Below are 14958 nucleotides of genomic sequence, written 5' to 3' on the forward strand. Positions count from 1 at the left end.
TTTGGTAGGTTTCCCTAGGTGCCGGCTGAGCTAGAGGCCAAAATCTACAGGTAGGCACTTTGCAAAAAACAGCTCTGTTTTCTGTGATGTGTCCACGTTGTGTTTTGGGGCATTTCCTGTCGCGGGCACTAGGCCTACCCACACAAGTGAGGTATCATTTTTATCGGGAGACTTGGGGGGACGCTGGGTGGAAGGAAATTTGAGGCTCCTCTCAGATTCCAGAACTTTCTGTCATCGAAATGTGAGGAAAACTTGTTTTTTTAGCCACTTTTTGAGGTTTGCAAAGGATTCTGGGTAACAGAACCTGGTCAGAGCCCCGCGAGTCACCCCATCTTGGATTCCCCTAGGTCTCTAGTTTTCAAAAATGTACAGGTTTGGTAGGTTTCCCTAGGTGCCGGCTGAGCTAGAGGCCAAAATCTACAGGTAGGCACTTTGCAAAAAACAGCTCTGTTTTCTGTGATGTGTCCACGTTGTGTTTTGGGGCATTTCCTGTCGCGGGCGCTAGGCCTACCCACACAAGTGAGGTATCATTTTTATCGGGAGACTTGGGGGGACGCTGGGTGGAAGGAAATTTGAGGCTCCTCTCAGATTCCAGAACTTTCTGTCATCGAAATGTGAGGAAAACTTGTTTTTTTAGCCACTTTTTGAGGTTTGCAAAGGATTCTGGGTAACAGAACCTGGTCAGAGCCCCGCGAGTCACCCCATCTTGGATTCCCCTAGGTCTCTAGTTTTCAAAAATGTACAGGTTTGGTAGGTTTCCCTAGGTGCCGGCTGAGCTAGAGGCCAAAATCTACAGGTAGGCACTTTGCAAAAAACAGCTCTGTTTTCTGTGATGTGTCCACGTTGTGTTTTGGGGCATTTCCTGTCGCGGGCGCTAGGCCTACCCACACAAGTGAGGTATCATTTTTATCGGGAGACTTGGGGGGACGCTGGGTGGAAGGAAATTTGAGGCTCCTCTCAGATTCCAGAACTTTCTGTCATCGAAATGTGAGGAAAACTTGTTTTTTTAGCCACTTTTTGAGGTTTGCAAAGGATTCTGGGTAACAGAACCTGGTCAGAGCCCCGCGAGTCACCCCATCTTGGATTCCCCTAGGTCTCTAGTTTTCAAAAATGTACAGGTTTGGTAGGTTTCCCTAGGTGCCGGCTGAGCTAGAGGCCAAAATCTACAGGTAGGCACTTTGCAAAAAACAGCTCTGTTTTCTGTGATGTGTCCACGTTGTGTTTTGGGGCATTTCCTGTCGCGGGCGCTAGGCCTACCCACACAAGTGAGGTATCATTTTTATCGGGAGACTTGGGGGGACGCTGGGTGGAAGGAAATTTGAGGCTCCTCTCAGATTCCAGAACTTTCTGTCACCGAAATGTTAGGAAAACTTGTTTTTTTAGCCACTTTTTGAGGTTTGCAAAGGATTCTGGGTAACAGAACCTGGTCAGAGCCCCGCGAGTCACCCCATCTTGGATTCCCCTAGGTCTCTAGTTTTCAAAAATGTACAGGTTTGGTAGGTTTCCCTAGGTGCCGGCTGAGCTAGAGGCCAAAATCTACATGTAGGCACTTTGCAAAAAACAGCTCTGTTTTCTGTGATGTGTCCACGTTGTGTTTTGGGGCATTTCCTGTTGCGGGCGCTAGGCCTACCCACACAAGTGAGGTATCATTTTTATCGGGAGACTTGGGGGGACGCTGGGTGGAAGGAAATTTGAGGCTCCTCTCAGATTCCAGAACTTTCTGTCACCGAAATGTGAGGAAAACTTGTTTTTTTAGCCACTTTTTGAGGTTTGCAAAGGATTCTGGGTAACAGAACCTGGTCAGAGCCCCGCGAGTCACCCCATCTTGGATTCCCCTAGGTCTCTAGTTTTCAAAAATGTACAGGTTTGGTAGGTTTCCCTATGTGCCGGCTGAGCTAGAGGCCATAATCTACAGGTAGGCACTTTGCAAAAAACAGCTCTGTTTTCTGTGATGTGTCCACGTTGTGTTTTGGGGCATTTCCTGTCGCGGGCGCTAGGCCTACCCACACAAGTGAGGTATCATTTTTATCGGGAGACTTGGGGGGACGCTGGGTGGAAGGAAATATGAGGCTCCTCTCAGATTCCAGAACTTTCTGTCACCGAAATGTGAGGAAAACTTGTTTTTTTAGCCACTTTTTGAGGTTTGCAAAGGATTCTGGGTAACAGAACCTGGTCAGAGCCCCGCGAGTCACCCCATCTTGGATTCCCCTAGGTCTCTAGTTTGGTAGGTTTCCCTAGGTGCCGGCTGAGCTAGAGGCCAAAATCTACAGGTAGGCACTTTGCAAAAAACAGCTCTGTTTTCTGTGATGTGTCCACGTTGTGTTTTGGGGCATTTCCTGTCGCGGGCGCTAGGCCTACCCACACAAGTGAGGTATCATTTTTATCGGAAGACTTGGGGGGACGCTGGGTGGAAGGAAATTTGAGGCTCCTCTCAGATTCCAGAACTTTCTGTCACCGAAATGTGAGGAAAACTTGTTTTTTTAGCCACTTTTTGAGGTTTGCAAAGGATTCTGGGTAACAGAACCTGGTCAGAGCCCCGCGAGTCACCCCATCTTGGATTCCCCTAGGTCTCTAGTTTTCAAAAATGTACAGGTTTGGTAGGTTTCCCTATGTGCCGGCTGAGCTAGAGGCCATAATCTACAGGTAGGCACTTTGCAAAAAACAGCTCTGTTTTCTGTGATGTGTCCACGTTGTGTTTTGGGGCATTTCCTGTCGCGGGCGCTAGGCCTACCCACACAAGTGAGGTATCATTTTTATCGGGAGACTTGGGGGGACGCTGGGTGGAAGGAAATATGAGGCTCCTCTCAGATTCCAGAACTTTCTGTCACCGAAATGTGAGGAAAACTTGTTTTTTTAGCCACTTTTTGAGGTTTGCAAAGGATTCTGGGTAACAGAACCTGGTCAGAGCCCCGCGAGTCACCCCATCTTGGATTCCCCTAGGTCTCTAGTTTTCAGAAATGTACAGGTTTGGTAGGTTTCCCTAGGTGCCGGCTGAGCTAGAGGCCAAAATCTACAGGTAGGCACTTTGCAAAAAACAGCTCTGTTTTCTGTGATGTGTCCACGTTGTGTTTTGGGGCATTTCCTGTTGCGGGCGCTAGGCCTACCCACACAAGTGAGGTATCATTTTTATGGGGAGACTTGGGGGGACGCTGGGTGGAAGGAAATTTGAGGCTCCTCTCAGATTCCAGAACTTTCTGTCATCGAAATGTGAGGAAAACTTGTTTTTTTAGCCACTTTTTGAGGTTTGCAAAGGATTCTGGGTAACAGAACCTGGTCAGAGCCCCGCGAGTCACCCCATCTTGGATTCCCCTAGGTCTCTAGTTTTCAAAAATGTACAGGTTTGGTAGGTTTCCCTAGGTGCCGGCTGAGCTAGAGGCCAAAATCTACATGTAGGCACTTTGCAAAAAACAGCTCTGTTTTCTGTGATGTGTCCACGTTGTGTTTTGGGGCATTTCCTGTCGCGGGCGCTAGGCCTACCCACACAAGTGAGGTATCATTTTTATCGGGAGACTTGGGGGGACGCTGGGTGGAAGGAAATTTGAGGCTCCTCTCAGATTCCAGAACTTTCTGTCATCGAAATGTGAGGAAAACTTGTTTTTTTAGCCACTTTTTGAGGTTTGCAAAGGATTCTGGGTAACAGAACCTGGTCAGAGCCCCGCGAGTCACCCCATCTTGGATTCCCCTAGGTCTCTAGTTTTCAAAAATGTACAGGTTTGGTAGGTTTCCCTATGTGCCGGCTGAGCTAGAGGCCATAATCTACAGGTAGGCACTTTGCAAAAAACAGCTCTGTATTTTGTCAAAAAATGGGATGTGTCCACGTTGTGTTTTGGGGCATTTCCTGTCGCGGGCGCTAGGGATTCCCACACAAGTGAGGTATCATTTTTATCGGGAGACTTGGGGGAACATAGAATAGCAAAACAAGTGTTATTGCCCCTTATCTTTCTCTACATTTTTTCCTTCCAAATATAAGAGAGTGTGTAAAAAAGACGTCTATTTGAGAAATGCCCTGCAATTCACATGCTAGTATGGGCACCTCGGAATTCAGAGATGTGCAAATAACCACTGCTCCTCAAAACCTTATCTTGATCCCATTTTGGAAATGCAAAGGTTTTCTTGATACCTCTTTTTCACTCTTGATATTTCAGCAAATGAATTGCTGTATACCCAGTATAGAATGAAAACCAACTGCAGGGTGCACCTCATTTATTGGCTCTGGGTACCTAGGGTTCTTGATGAACCTATAAGCCCTTTATATCCCCGCAACCAGAAGAGTCCAGCAGACAAAACGGTATATTGCTTTCAGAAATCTGACATCGCAGGAAAAAGTTACAGAGTAAAACATAAAGAAAAATGGCTGTTGTTTTCAGCTCAATTTCAATATTTTTTTATTTCAGCTGTTATTTTCTGTAGGAAAACCTTGTAGGATCTACACAAATGACCCCTTGCTGAATTCAGAATTTTGTCTAGTTTTCAGAAATGTTTAGCTTTCCGGGATCCAGCATTGGTTTCACACCCATTCCTGTCACTAACTGGAAGGAGGTTGAAAGCACCAAAAATAGTAAAATTGGGGTATGTCCCAGTAAAATGCCAAATTTGTGTTGGAAAATGTGGTTTTCCGATTCAAGTCTGCCCGTTCCTGAAAGGTGGGAAGATAGTGATTTCAGCACCAGAAACCCTTTGTTGATGGCATTTTCAGGGAAAAAACCACAAGCCTTCTTCGGCTACCCTTTTTTCCCATTTTTTTGGAAAAAACGAAATTTTCACTGTATTTTGGCTATTTTCTTGGTCTCCTCCAGGGGAAACCACAAACTCTGGGTACCATTAGAATCCCTAGGATGTTGGAAAAAAAGGACGCAAATTTGGCGTGGTTAGCTTATGTGGACAAAAAGTTATGAAGCCCTAAGCGCGAACTGCCCCAAATAGCCAAAAAAGGGCTCAGCACTGGGGGGGAAAAGGCCCAGCAGCTAAGAGGTTAAGACAGCTTGGCCTACAGTAGCTTGTTGCTGTGAGAACACAAACACAGTAGTGTTTTGTAAATGTATGAGGGGTTGACCATGTAGCTGCTTTACATATGTTAGCCATTGGTATGTTTCCTAAAAAAGCCATTGTTGCACCCTTCTTTCTTGTAGAATGTGCCTTAGGAGTGATCAAAAGTTGTCTTTTTGCTTTGATATAACATGTTTGTATACATCTAACAATCCATCTTGCTATACCTTGATTTGATATAGGATTGCCTGTATGTGGTTGTTGGAAAGCAAAAAAAAGTTGTTTTGTTTTCCAAAAATCTTTAGTTCTGTCTATGTTGTACATAAGAGCTTTTTTGAGATCTAGGGTATGAAGAGCTCTTTCTGCCATGGAATCTGGCTGTGGAAAGAAGACTGGCAGTTCCACTGTTTGATTGATGTGAAAAGGAGATACTACTTTTGGTAGAAATTTTGGATTTGTTCTAAGCACAACCTTATGTTTGTGCACTTGGAAAAAATGTTCTTCAAGAGTGAATGCTTGTATTTCACTAACTCTTCTTAAAGAAGTAATAGCCACAAGGACAGCGACCTTCCATGTTAAAAATTGAATTTGGCAAGAGAGCATGGGTTCAAAAGGTGGTCCCATGAGTCTGGTAAGTACAATATTTAAATTCCATGATGGAACAGGTGGTGTTGTGGGTGGAATGATGCGTTTTAATCCTTCCATGAAGGCTTTGATAACAGGAACTCTGAACAGAGAAGTATGTTGAATAGTTTGTAAGTATGCAGATATTGCAGTAAGATGTATTTTTATGGATGAAAAGGCCAAATTTGATTTCTGTAAATCAAGTAAAAAGCATACAATATATTGTATAGATGCTGTAAGTGGAGCTATGGTGTTAGATTGAAAACAGTAGACAAATCTTTTCCACTTGTTTGCGTAGCACTGTCTAGTAGTATGTTTTCATGCTTGTTTAATTACTTCCATACATTCTGATGGAAGATTTAAATAACCACATTCTATGACTTCAGGAGCCAAATTGATAGATTGAGAGCATTGGGGGTTGGATGCCTGATTTGACCTTTGTTTTGTGTTAACAAATCTGGTCTGTTTGGGAGTTTGGAGTGAGGTACTACAGATAAGTCTAATAGTGTTGTGTACCAAGGCTGGCGTGCCCATGTTGGTGCTATGAGTATCATGTTGAGTGACGTTTGACGTAATTTGTTGACTATAAATGGAAGGAGTGGGAGAAGGGGAAAAGTGTAAGCAAATATACCTGACCACTTGATCCATAGAGCATTGCCCTTGGATAGGGGATGTGGGTGTCTGGATGCGAAGATTTGGCATTTTGCGTTTTCACTTGTTGCGAATAGATCTATGCCTGGTGTTCCCCACCTTTGAAAGTACCTTTGAAGTACTTGGGAGCGAATCTCCCATTCGTGTGTCTGTTGGTGATTTCTGCTGAGGAGATCTGCCCATTGATTGTCCATTCCTGGAATGTATTGTGCTAGTAGATGAATCTGATTGTGAAGTGCTCACTTCCAAATTGTTTGGGCTAGAAGGGACAGCTGAGATGAATGCGTCCCTCCCTGTTTGTTGAGATAATACATGGTTGTCATGTTGTCTGTTTTTATGAGAACATTCTTCTGTTTGAGAAGAGGTTGAAATGCTTTTAGGGCAAGGAACACAGCTAATAATTCTACGTGGTTTGTGTGTAGCTGTTTCTGTTTGACATCCCATTGCCCTTGAATGGTCCGATTGTTTAGGTGAGCTCCCCAACTGATCAATTTTGCATCTGTTGTAGTTATGGTCTGAGGCACAAGGTCTTGAAACGACCGCCCCTTCATTAAATTGCTGCGATTCCACCACTGAAGGGACATATGTGTTTGGCAGTCCATCAACACTAGATCTTGAAGTTGACTGTGTGCTTGTGACCATTGTTGTGCAAGGCACTGTTGTAAGGGTCTCAAGTGGGTTTGTTGTGGTTGCTTTGTTTGGGAGGTGGAAGCCTCTGAGGATTGTGGTTTAAAACATCCTCGAAACTGTGGCCTGCGAAATGAACCTCTATATGGGGTGGTGTAGAAAACGCCCATTGCTTTCGCAGTATCTGAGTCCTTCCTCAGTTTTTCAATAGTGGTGTCCACTTCTGGGCCAAAGAGGTGCTTTTTATCAAAAGGCATGATAAGTACAGCCTGCTGAATTTCTGTTTTAAAATCAGAGGAGTGCAGCCATGCATGTCTTCTGATTGTGATGGCAGTGTTTACGCTCCTTGCAGCTGTATCAGCAGCATCAAGGGCAGATCTTATTTGATTATTGCTAATCGCTTGCCCCTCTTCTACTACTTGCTGTGCCCTCTTCTGGTGCTCTTTTGGGAGATGCTGTATAATATCCTGCATTTCATCCCAATGGGCTCTATCATACCGGGCTAGATGTGCCTGTGAATTTGCAATTCTCCACTAATTTGCTGCCTGTGTAGCAACTCTTTTCCCTGCTGCGTCAAATTTTCTGCTCTCCTCATCAGGAGGAGGTGCATCTCCTGAAGACTGGCTATTTGCTCTCTTTCTTGCTGCACTGACTACCACTGAGTCTGGAGGGACCTGGTGAGTAATGTAATCTGGGTCAGAGGGTGCAGGCTTATACTTTTTATCAATTCTAGGTGTGATAATCCTAGATTTTACAGGCTCGCTAAAAATTTGGTCTGCATGTTTAACCATGCCTGGTAACACTGGGAGACACTGGTACTTGGAATGTGTAGAAGATAGTGTATTAAATAAGAAATCTTCTTCCAATGGCTCTGAATGCATGGTTACCCCATGATAAGCTGCTGCCCTGGATCTGACTTGGTTGTATGCAGTGGTATCTTCTGGCGGAGAAGGTTTTGATGGGTAAGTGTCTGGGTCATTATCTGGGATGGGATCAGGGTCATAGAGTAGAGATCCCATGGGTCTGCCGTACCTCCCTGTGAATATAATAAATGTGTTGGAAAAGGCATTGGTGGTGGGCTGTTGTGAGGTGAGAAAGATAATTGTGGAGACAGAGGAGGAGAAATATGAAGAGGTATTGGCTTATCCTTTTGTTTTTGCACCTTTGCTGATGGCTGTACAGAGTCCAGTTCCTCTTGGAAAGCCAGCTTTTTTTTTGTTTTTAAAGGAGGTGCAGTGACAATTCTTCCTGTCTCTTTATGGATTTGTATTCTGGATTGTCTCTCATCCATGATTTGTAAAATTGGCTCAATGTCAGGCTCTTTCTCAGAAGTTTTATGGGATTCTCTCAATTTTTTTGAAAGTCCTTGTTCCTCTGTATACGGTTCCGAAAAGGTAGTGGAAGGTCTCGGCTCCGAAGCCGAGTGCCGAATTTTTGACTCCGAAGAATGGGCTTTTTTACTGGAGTCTAAAACGGTGCCTTTGACAGATTTACTCGACTCTGAAGTAGACGAGGAGTGGCCTTTTTCGTCACGGAACCCGAAGAACGGTGGCAACATTCTTTTTTCGGGCTGAACCATGGCCTTCCCGCTGTGATGTACCCAAGGCCTTTAAATGTCTTTTCTGCCTGGGTACAAGGGCAGACGTACTCACATAGTGTCCAGCTGTGATGAGTCTGTCGTCTTCAGACTCTTGTTCGGAATCTGTGTCTCAGATGGAGACTGCTGTCTGCACCTGCTCTTCTTCAGCGACATCAAGATGTTCACTGCTTTTCGGCACCATTTCGAGTCTTCTAGCTCTGCGATCTTTGAGGGTCTTCTTTGATCGAAATGATTGACAGGCCTCACAATTTTCCTTCCGATGGTCTGGAGAAAGGCACAAATTATAAACCAAGTGATGGTCTGTATAGGGGTACTTCGCGTGGCACTGAGGGCAGAATCGGAATGGAGTCCAATCCATCAGGCTTTCATGCGGTAGGCCCGAACAGGCCAGAGTCGGGCGCACGCGCCCCAAAGCGCAAAAAAGAAGATTCGGACGGTACTACCGGTTCGATGCTAGATGTGAAACGCGATTGAAACAATACCAACGAATAAGAAGGTTTTCTGAGGTTTTCCAAATAGAAATCTCAGAGCGAGAGAAAACAAGTCCGAACCCGACCGCGGAAAGAAAAGAATCTAACAATGGAGTTGATGCCCATGCACAATGGAACCCAGAGGAGGAGTCACTTGATCCTGTGACTCCGAAAAGACTTCTTCGAATAAAAAAAAAATTTGCAACACTCCAAGCCCAACACTAGATGTTGGAAGGGATATGCATAGCATGTGTATCTGCAGCTACACATGCCATCGAACATACATATATATATATATATATATATCAACATGATACATGCATGTTCAATATCAGTTACTATCCCATAAGAATACATCCTCACTTGCCAACATGGCAGGGGAAAAAACTAACAATCTAACAAAGGAGCCATTGGACATGCGCATTCCCTCGAGGAGACAGAGACTCAAAGTTTTATCAGCAGTAAAAAGACTTCCTTGAGAATAACAATTTGTAAAGTCTAAGCCAACACTAGATGGCAGGAGTGAGCATAGCACATTAATCTGGAGCACTAAAAGCGATGAATAGATGCTAACAGGGTAAGTACCATACTCCTTTCTCACTCTTGATGAGTCTATGGTAGTAACCAGAAGTGGTGTTTTTGGCTGTATACCTAGACTGTCACTTTTGTCATATGTGCCTCTCGAACTGCCAAAATGGCTGCCCAAAGTGAGGTTTGATAGAAGAGAGCTCTATGGCTTATGAAGGGGACTACTTTCTTCTCCAAATGACTATGCAGGAAGTAGCTATATATTTGTGACCACTTTTGATGATGCATTTCCTGTTTTCCAGGCTGTTTTGCACAGTTCAGTATTGCCAGGCCCAGGAAAGCACCCAGTGTCACCAGGTCTGGTGCAGTACAGGACCCAGCACTTCTGATACTGCGAAACCCGGAAAAATCTTGTGAGCTAGGTTTTGTGCCCATAGTTACTGGCCAGTATCAGTAATTCCAGGCTTGAAGCATATGGTCCAGTGTCACATCCAGTTCATAATGAGGGCCCAAGGGCTCTTCCAATGAGGGCACGTGTTGCCTTTCACATAGTCCATAACATTACATTTGAAAAACAACGCTTTTCCTGGGTAATTTTTTCCCTGATTGAGGCATGTACCTTTTGCAGATTAAACACTGCCATGTTCTTCCGTTGTTTATTACATTTGTTAGTTTCAACCTTTTCTTTATTCTCTGGTCCTGGTACGAAAATTAGACTAATGGGGGCCACATGCGATTCCTTTGTCACTTACGTTTAAGCCCTTCAGCTGCTTTAGGAAAAAGCACTTTAAAATTCCTAACGAATTTTTGCTTGGGAGCTATATTCAAAGATGAGTTATGTGCAGGAGGAAGGAACTATTTGGACTAGGCATATAAACAAATTACCGTTTTTAGTTTTACATCGAAAATCTATTTAGTGCTTAAATTACACTTTTAAGGCACACACCAACTCAGGTAGTCTCTTGGCACCCGTCATCAATTATCCATAAAAGAGGTATGTTTTTTAAAGCTTGATGGAAAGTGGAATAGTTAGCTGATAGCCAAACTGATTTAAACAAAAATCCCAGAGAACAGGTTCCCTAACTGAGAATGTTCACCCACCTTTTGATTTTAGGTTATCATGCGACCCTCCAAGAGACAGAGTGTGAGATTGACTGTGAAGTAGGCATGGGGAGAGATAGGGAAGGGTGTGCCTAGTCTGCTAGTTGAGGGCAACACCTTTTTTACATTGGTACATCCTGCAAGCTAGTTTAAAGTTGAGTCTGTGCTGTGCAGTCAGCTGAGAGATCAGCTGGAATATGTGACTTGTTTCTTTCTAGAGTCCCAATATTGATCTGAAACCTATTCTGAACCTGCTGCACATCAATAATCTGGGAGGCTGGAAGGTTTGCATTGAGGCAATTACAATAACAAAGTCTTGGCAGTAACGGGGGCCCACACAACCAGTGCTATCTGTGGGGTACTTAAGAGAGCGGATGGTAGCAACTGCTAACTTGGGCTTTAGGGGCCATAACAGCATCAAAGTTACCCCTAGGTATTTTTTTACCTTGTGGACTGTGTCAAGTTTTGTTCTAGAATGTTGGGATTGGGAAAAGGTGATAAGCTAAGTGAGTTCTATTTTGTTGTTAATGAGTGTGAGTACTCATATAGGCTACTTGTAGGCTCACAATTGTTGATTGTTTTTTGATTGAGTTTTACCACTGCACAATATGATATAGACCAGGGTATCGTCGGGATATGACTGAATTTTGACCTGGGAGTAATTAGAGACCATAAATAGTGAAGCCAAATCGATGGGGAGAAGAGCTGGTGAGACTGGGAAGCCCTAAGGAATCCAGCAACAGGAAGTAGCTTCCGGTGGCACAGAAGGGCCCATCAGAAATTTTCAGGAGAGATGGAAGAGAAAGAAGCTAAACCATTGAAGTGTGTCTTCGACGGCATAAGCTACTGAAGCAAGTCTAAGAGAATGGCGTGATCTACCACATTAAATGCTTCAGAAAGGTCCAGCAGGAAGCCCTAACTCTTCCCTAACTCTTCCTTACCTAACAGTGGGAACTGTAAGCTTTCATTTTCCAAATTGCTGTGGAAAAGCAATCTTTGTGTAGAATCAAGTTACAACTAAGTCATAATTTGCCTGGGGAACAGTTATCAGAATTAATGGACCAACAGTTCAAAAAAGCACAGGTGATAGCTAGCTCAAAGTACATTTACAGTAACACAGTTCTGGAACTTGTGTGTGCAGGGCTACGTCGCAGGGTTATTTTTACTTTTACAACCAAAATGGGCTTATACTTAGTTACTAGAAGTACTACATTGTTGAATGGTTGAAGCACAGTTAGGTTAAGTATGCTTTTGATGTGTTGGAAGAATAGCCACTCATTTGCAATATGATGAGCCCTGAATCATTATCTCTTTACAGAACTGTAGACCTTCAGTTATTGAATTAACTGACAAAAAAAGGAAGCAGAAAATAATTTCAGTACCATAAAAAAAGGTATATTTTCCATTATATTAAAGTTTTAGAGCATACAAAGTTAAACAAGATGAAGATCAACCAGGTATTGCAGTGAACACCACCCAAACCGTGTATTATATCAAGTGATTCAACAAGTGCAGCATTTTACGCAAGTGCTCCCCGTGAGTGAAGACTGTTCCAGCTTGTGTTGCAGCTCGCCTGCTCTTCACTGAAGCCGGGGGATCCAGAGAGAATGCGAGCACGATACACAAACCGTCTTTAAATAGAAATCTCTTAGTTTGCTGTTTAGGACAACAAGTTTCTCAAAGAACACTTACAATTGCAAAGTTTATAAACAAAAGTACTATTTTGATATATACCTGGTGCCATCCAAAGTAGTCATTTATATTGCATATCCTCTTTTGATATAAATGTTCTTGACATCACAGTTGGATCCAAAGCTTGAAATTATAATGCCACAAAATGTAGGTAATACAACAGGTTAGACTGTCTACAGCCTCCTTTCCTAGGTTGATATTCCAATCTTAACCTTCAGTTTAGGTCATCTAAGTTTATTATTCCAAGTCAAGGGTAAGAATGAACTCAGACAGCATCCGTCTGCTTCTGCTTTTGTGTACACTTTGGTAGACTTGCATATTACAGTGGTGAGAAAACGAGAGAACTCAATACTGTTCTGTTCTTTGTAAAGCTTCCGACAGTACTTGCAAGCGAAGAAAGGACGATGACACTTGCAAAACCACATACTATACGGCCTCTCAGGAACACAACTCTTGTGACACCACCCTTCATGCACAAAGACATGGGTAACAATGAACGACATATACTTCCAAACAGTCTTTGCAGCAACATAAATGAGTTTACATCTGAAAGGCTAAGCATTATTTTTAAAGCAAAGATAAAGTGCTGATACTGATGAGCTCTCTGTGAGTAAATCAACAACCTTATAAAATAAATAAGTTAGAACTGGTTTTAAAAAACCCTGACCTCCTTTACTCTTTTTCGAAGTGTAATGAACTTGTTTCTCAGCGTGCTTTAATGAGAGGTCTGAGTGGAAAATGGCATGACCTACAATGTGCAATGTCAATCACATTCTAACTTTTCGACATGACCGATTAACTTTTCAGGAGAGTTTCCTTTAAAAGAAAAAAGAAAAAAAAAAAAGGAAACATGTTAAGAAAAAAAGGGTTTTGAGAATTTTTCAGGTTAGTTAACAAGATCTATCAATTTTCCATAATGATTGAAAAATGCAAAATTGAAAACAAATTACTCATATATTGCCAAGAGTTTTCTGTCTGTAAACAAGAAACTGTTGAATAGTGGAACATTCCTATTGGGACCGCCTTACTTCAAAACGAGGCCCTGGCACTGGCAATCCTCTTTTTTCTGGTGAGAGTTCTGCCTCCTTTTGAAACGGTTTTCATCTCGCGTTTTTTTGTTGTTGTTTTTTTTACAAGTCCTCCATGGGAAATGAAATGTTCCTCACACAAAACACTATCTCATAAGGATTTCTGGGTGCGTTATCCGTACGAGAGGCTATTGTTTGAAAAAAGTAGAACTCCATGTTGGGCACCATAAGAGTTTTTGTGCTCTGCTCGTGTTAATGTGATTTTAGGCACTTTCCGGCTAGAAAAGCTGTCCCAGGACAAAGTCCATGCATGGTCTATTTCTAGAAGGTTCTTCATACACTCAGAATCTCAAATTCTTCCTCTAATTCAAACAGTTTATCTGTAGATTCAATGAATTCTAAAACAAAACAAAAATAAAACAATGTCAGATAAAAGTCACACCGAATAACTAATACGTCAGCCATATGTGTTACAAAATACGATTGAGGAAGAACAAGGCACTCAAACAACATAGCTGTTCTTGAAAAAGAACTAAGGAAAAGAAATGTGTTCACTATTAAACTACGGGTTCTCTAGAATGCCAAAATCCTCTCAACCAAACATACTTCTCTCTTATGAGCAGAGTTTCTTTAACTCATCTTCTGGTAATCGAAAACTAGATGGGAAATGACGGCCTACGCCTAGACAGTGATAAAACCGATGTCTTCGATGTCAATAATAGGCCAATCGCACTTGATGTGAGCGTGCCCTCACAACTCGAGCCACCACCTTCCCCGAACAAAGGGCCATATGTACAAAAGCTTTTTCCCATAGACACAGAATGGGTAAAATCCTTTGGTACATCTGGCCCAAAGTGCTGTCTTTATGTAGTCCACACACCCCGAGGCTTCTGTGTAATCACCCAAGATACCCTTCAGGTATCTTCCATAAGCCAGTCACACCCCTGTGCTCCTACTTTTACCAAAGCATTTTTATTCAAAAGCAACCCTTGTCCAGATATGAGGCAGATTATTAGTAGCAGCAGGGACACAAGTCTGGTATAGTCACTCCAACACCTTCACCAGCGTGAGCATAAATTACAAAAGTGCCTTCCAAACCTCCAGGCACCAGGAGCTTGAGCTGTTTCTGACACAAATCCAACACTGAACTGTCCCCTCTCCCCAAACTTCCTTATTCTATTATGAACATAGAAGAGTCTGCTTGATCTGTTTTTAATTGCATTGTATGTTTACTGTATTCAGTTCCTGCTGACTGCAGTATCTACTCTGTATTCCCTTATTCTAGTGTTGTAGTTTTTCTACTTACTTGATTTCTGCATGTCTTGTAGTTTGATGCGCCTTGAAGCTTGGGGTCCTGGCATATGATGTGTTACAATAATAAACACCAATAAACCACACTGTCCATCATCATTTTTCAACTCATATCTACAATGTTGTGCCCTCACTCTCTCTGTATTTAATATTAGGTTGGTTATGACTTATAATTTGTTGTTCTGATCCAAATGAGGGAGCCCGTCACAACCTCCTGCACAGGGCCGGCTTTAGCGCTGGTGGCACCCAGTGTGTCAGTCTTTTTTGGTGCCTCCACCTCATGACCACCTTCTCGGATTCACTCACTACCATCCGACAAATGTGCACCTCATCTGGCCAT

The 14958-nt window shown here is 43.0% G+C and overlaps 1 protein-coding gene across 1 annotated transcript in view; it reads right to left on the minus strand.

The window, feature by feature from the left end:
* Positions 1-11960: 11960 nt before the first annotated feature.
* The window catches only part of ATG4A (autophagy related 4A cysteine peptidase), a 173170-nt gene continuing 170172 nt past the window's right edge, over positions 11961-14958 (minus strand). The window contains exon 13 of the mRNA XM_069211583.1: positions 11961-13705. Coding sequence (XP_069067684.1) covers positions 13641-13705 — 65 coding nt within the window. The 3' untranslated portion in view covers positions 11961-13640. The remainder of the gene's footprint in view (positions 13706-14958) is intronic.

Source organism: Pleurodeles waltl, chromosome 2_1 (assembly GCF_031143425.1).
Source record: "Pleurodeles waltl isolate 20211129_DDA chromosome 2_1, aPleWal1.hap1.20221129, whole genome shotgun sequence".
Lineage (NCBI taxonomy): Eukaryota > Metazoa > Chordata > Amphibia > Caudata > Salamandridae > Pleurodeles > Pleurodeles waltl.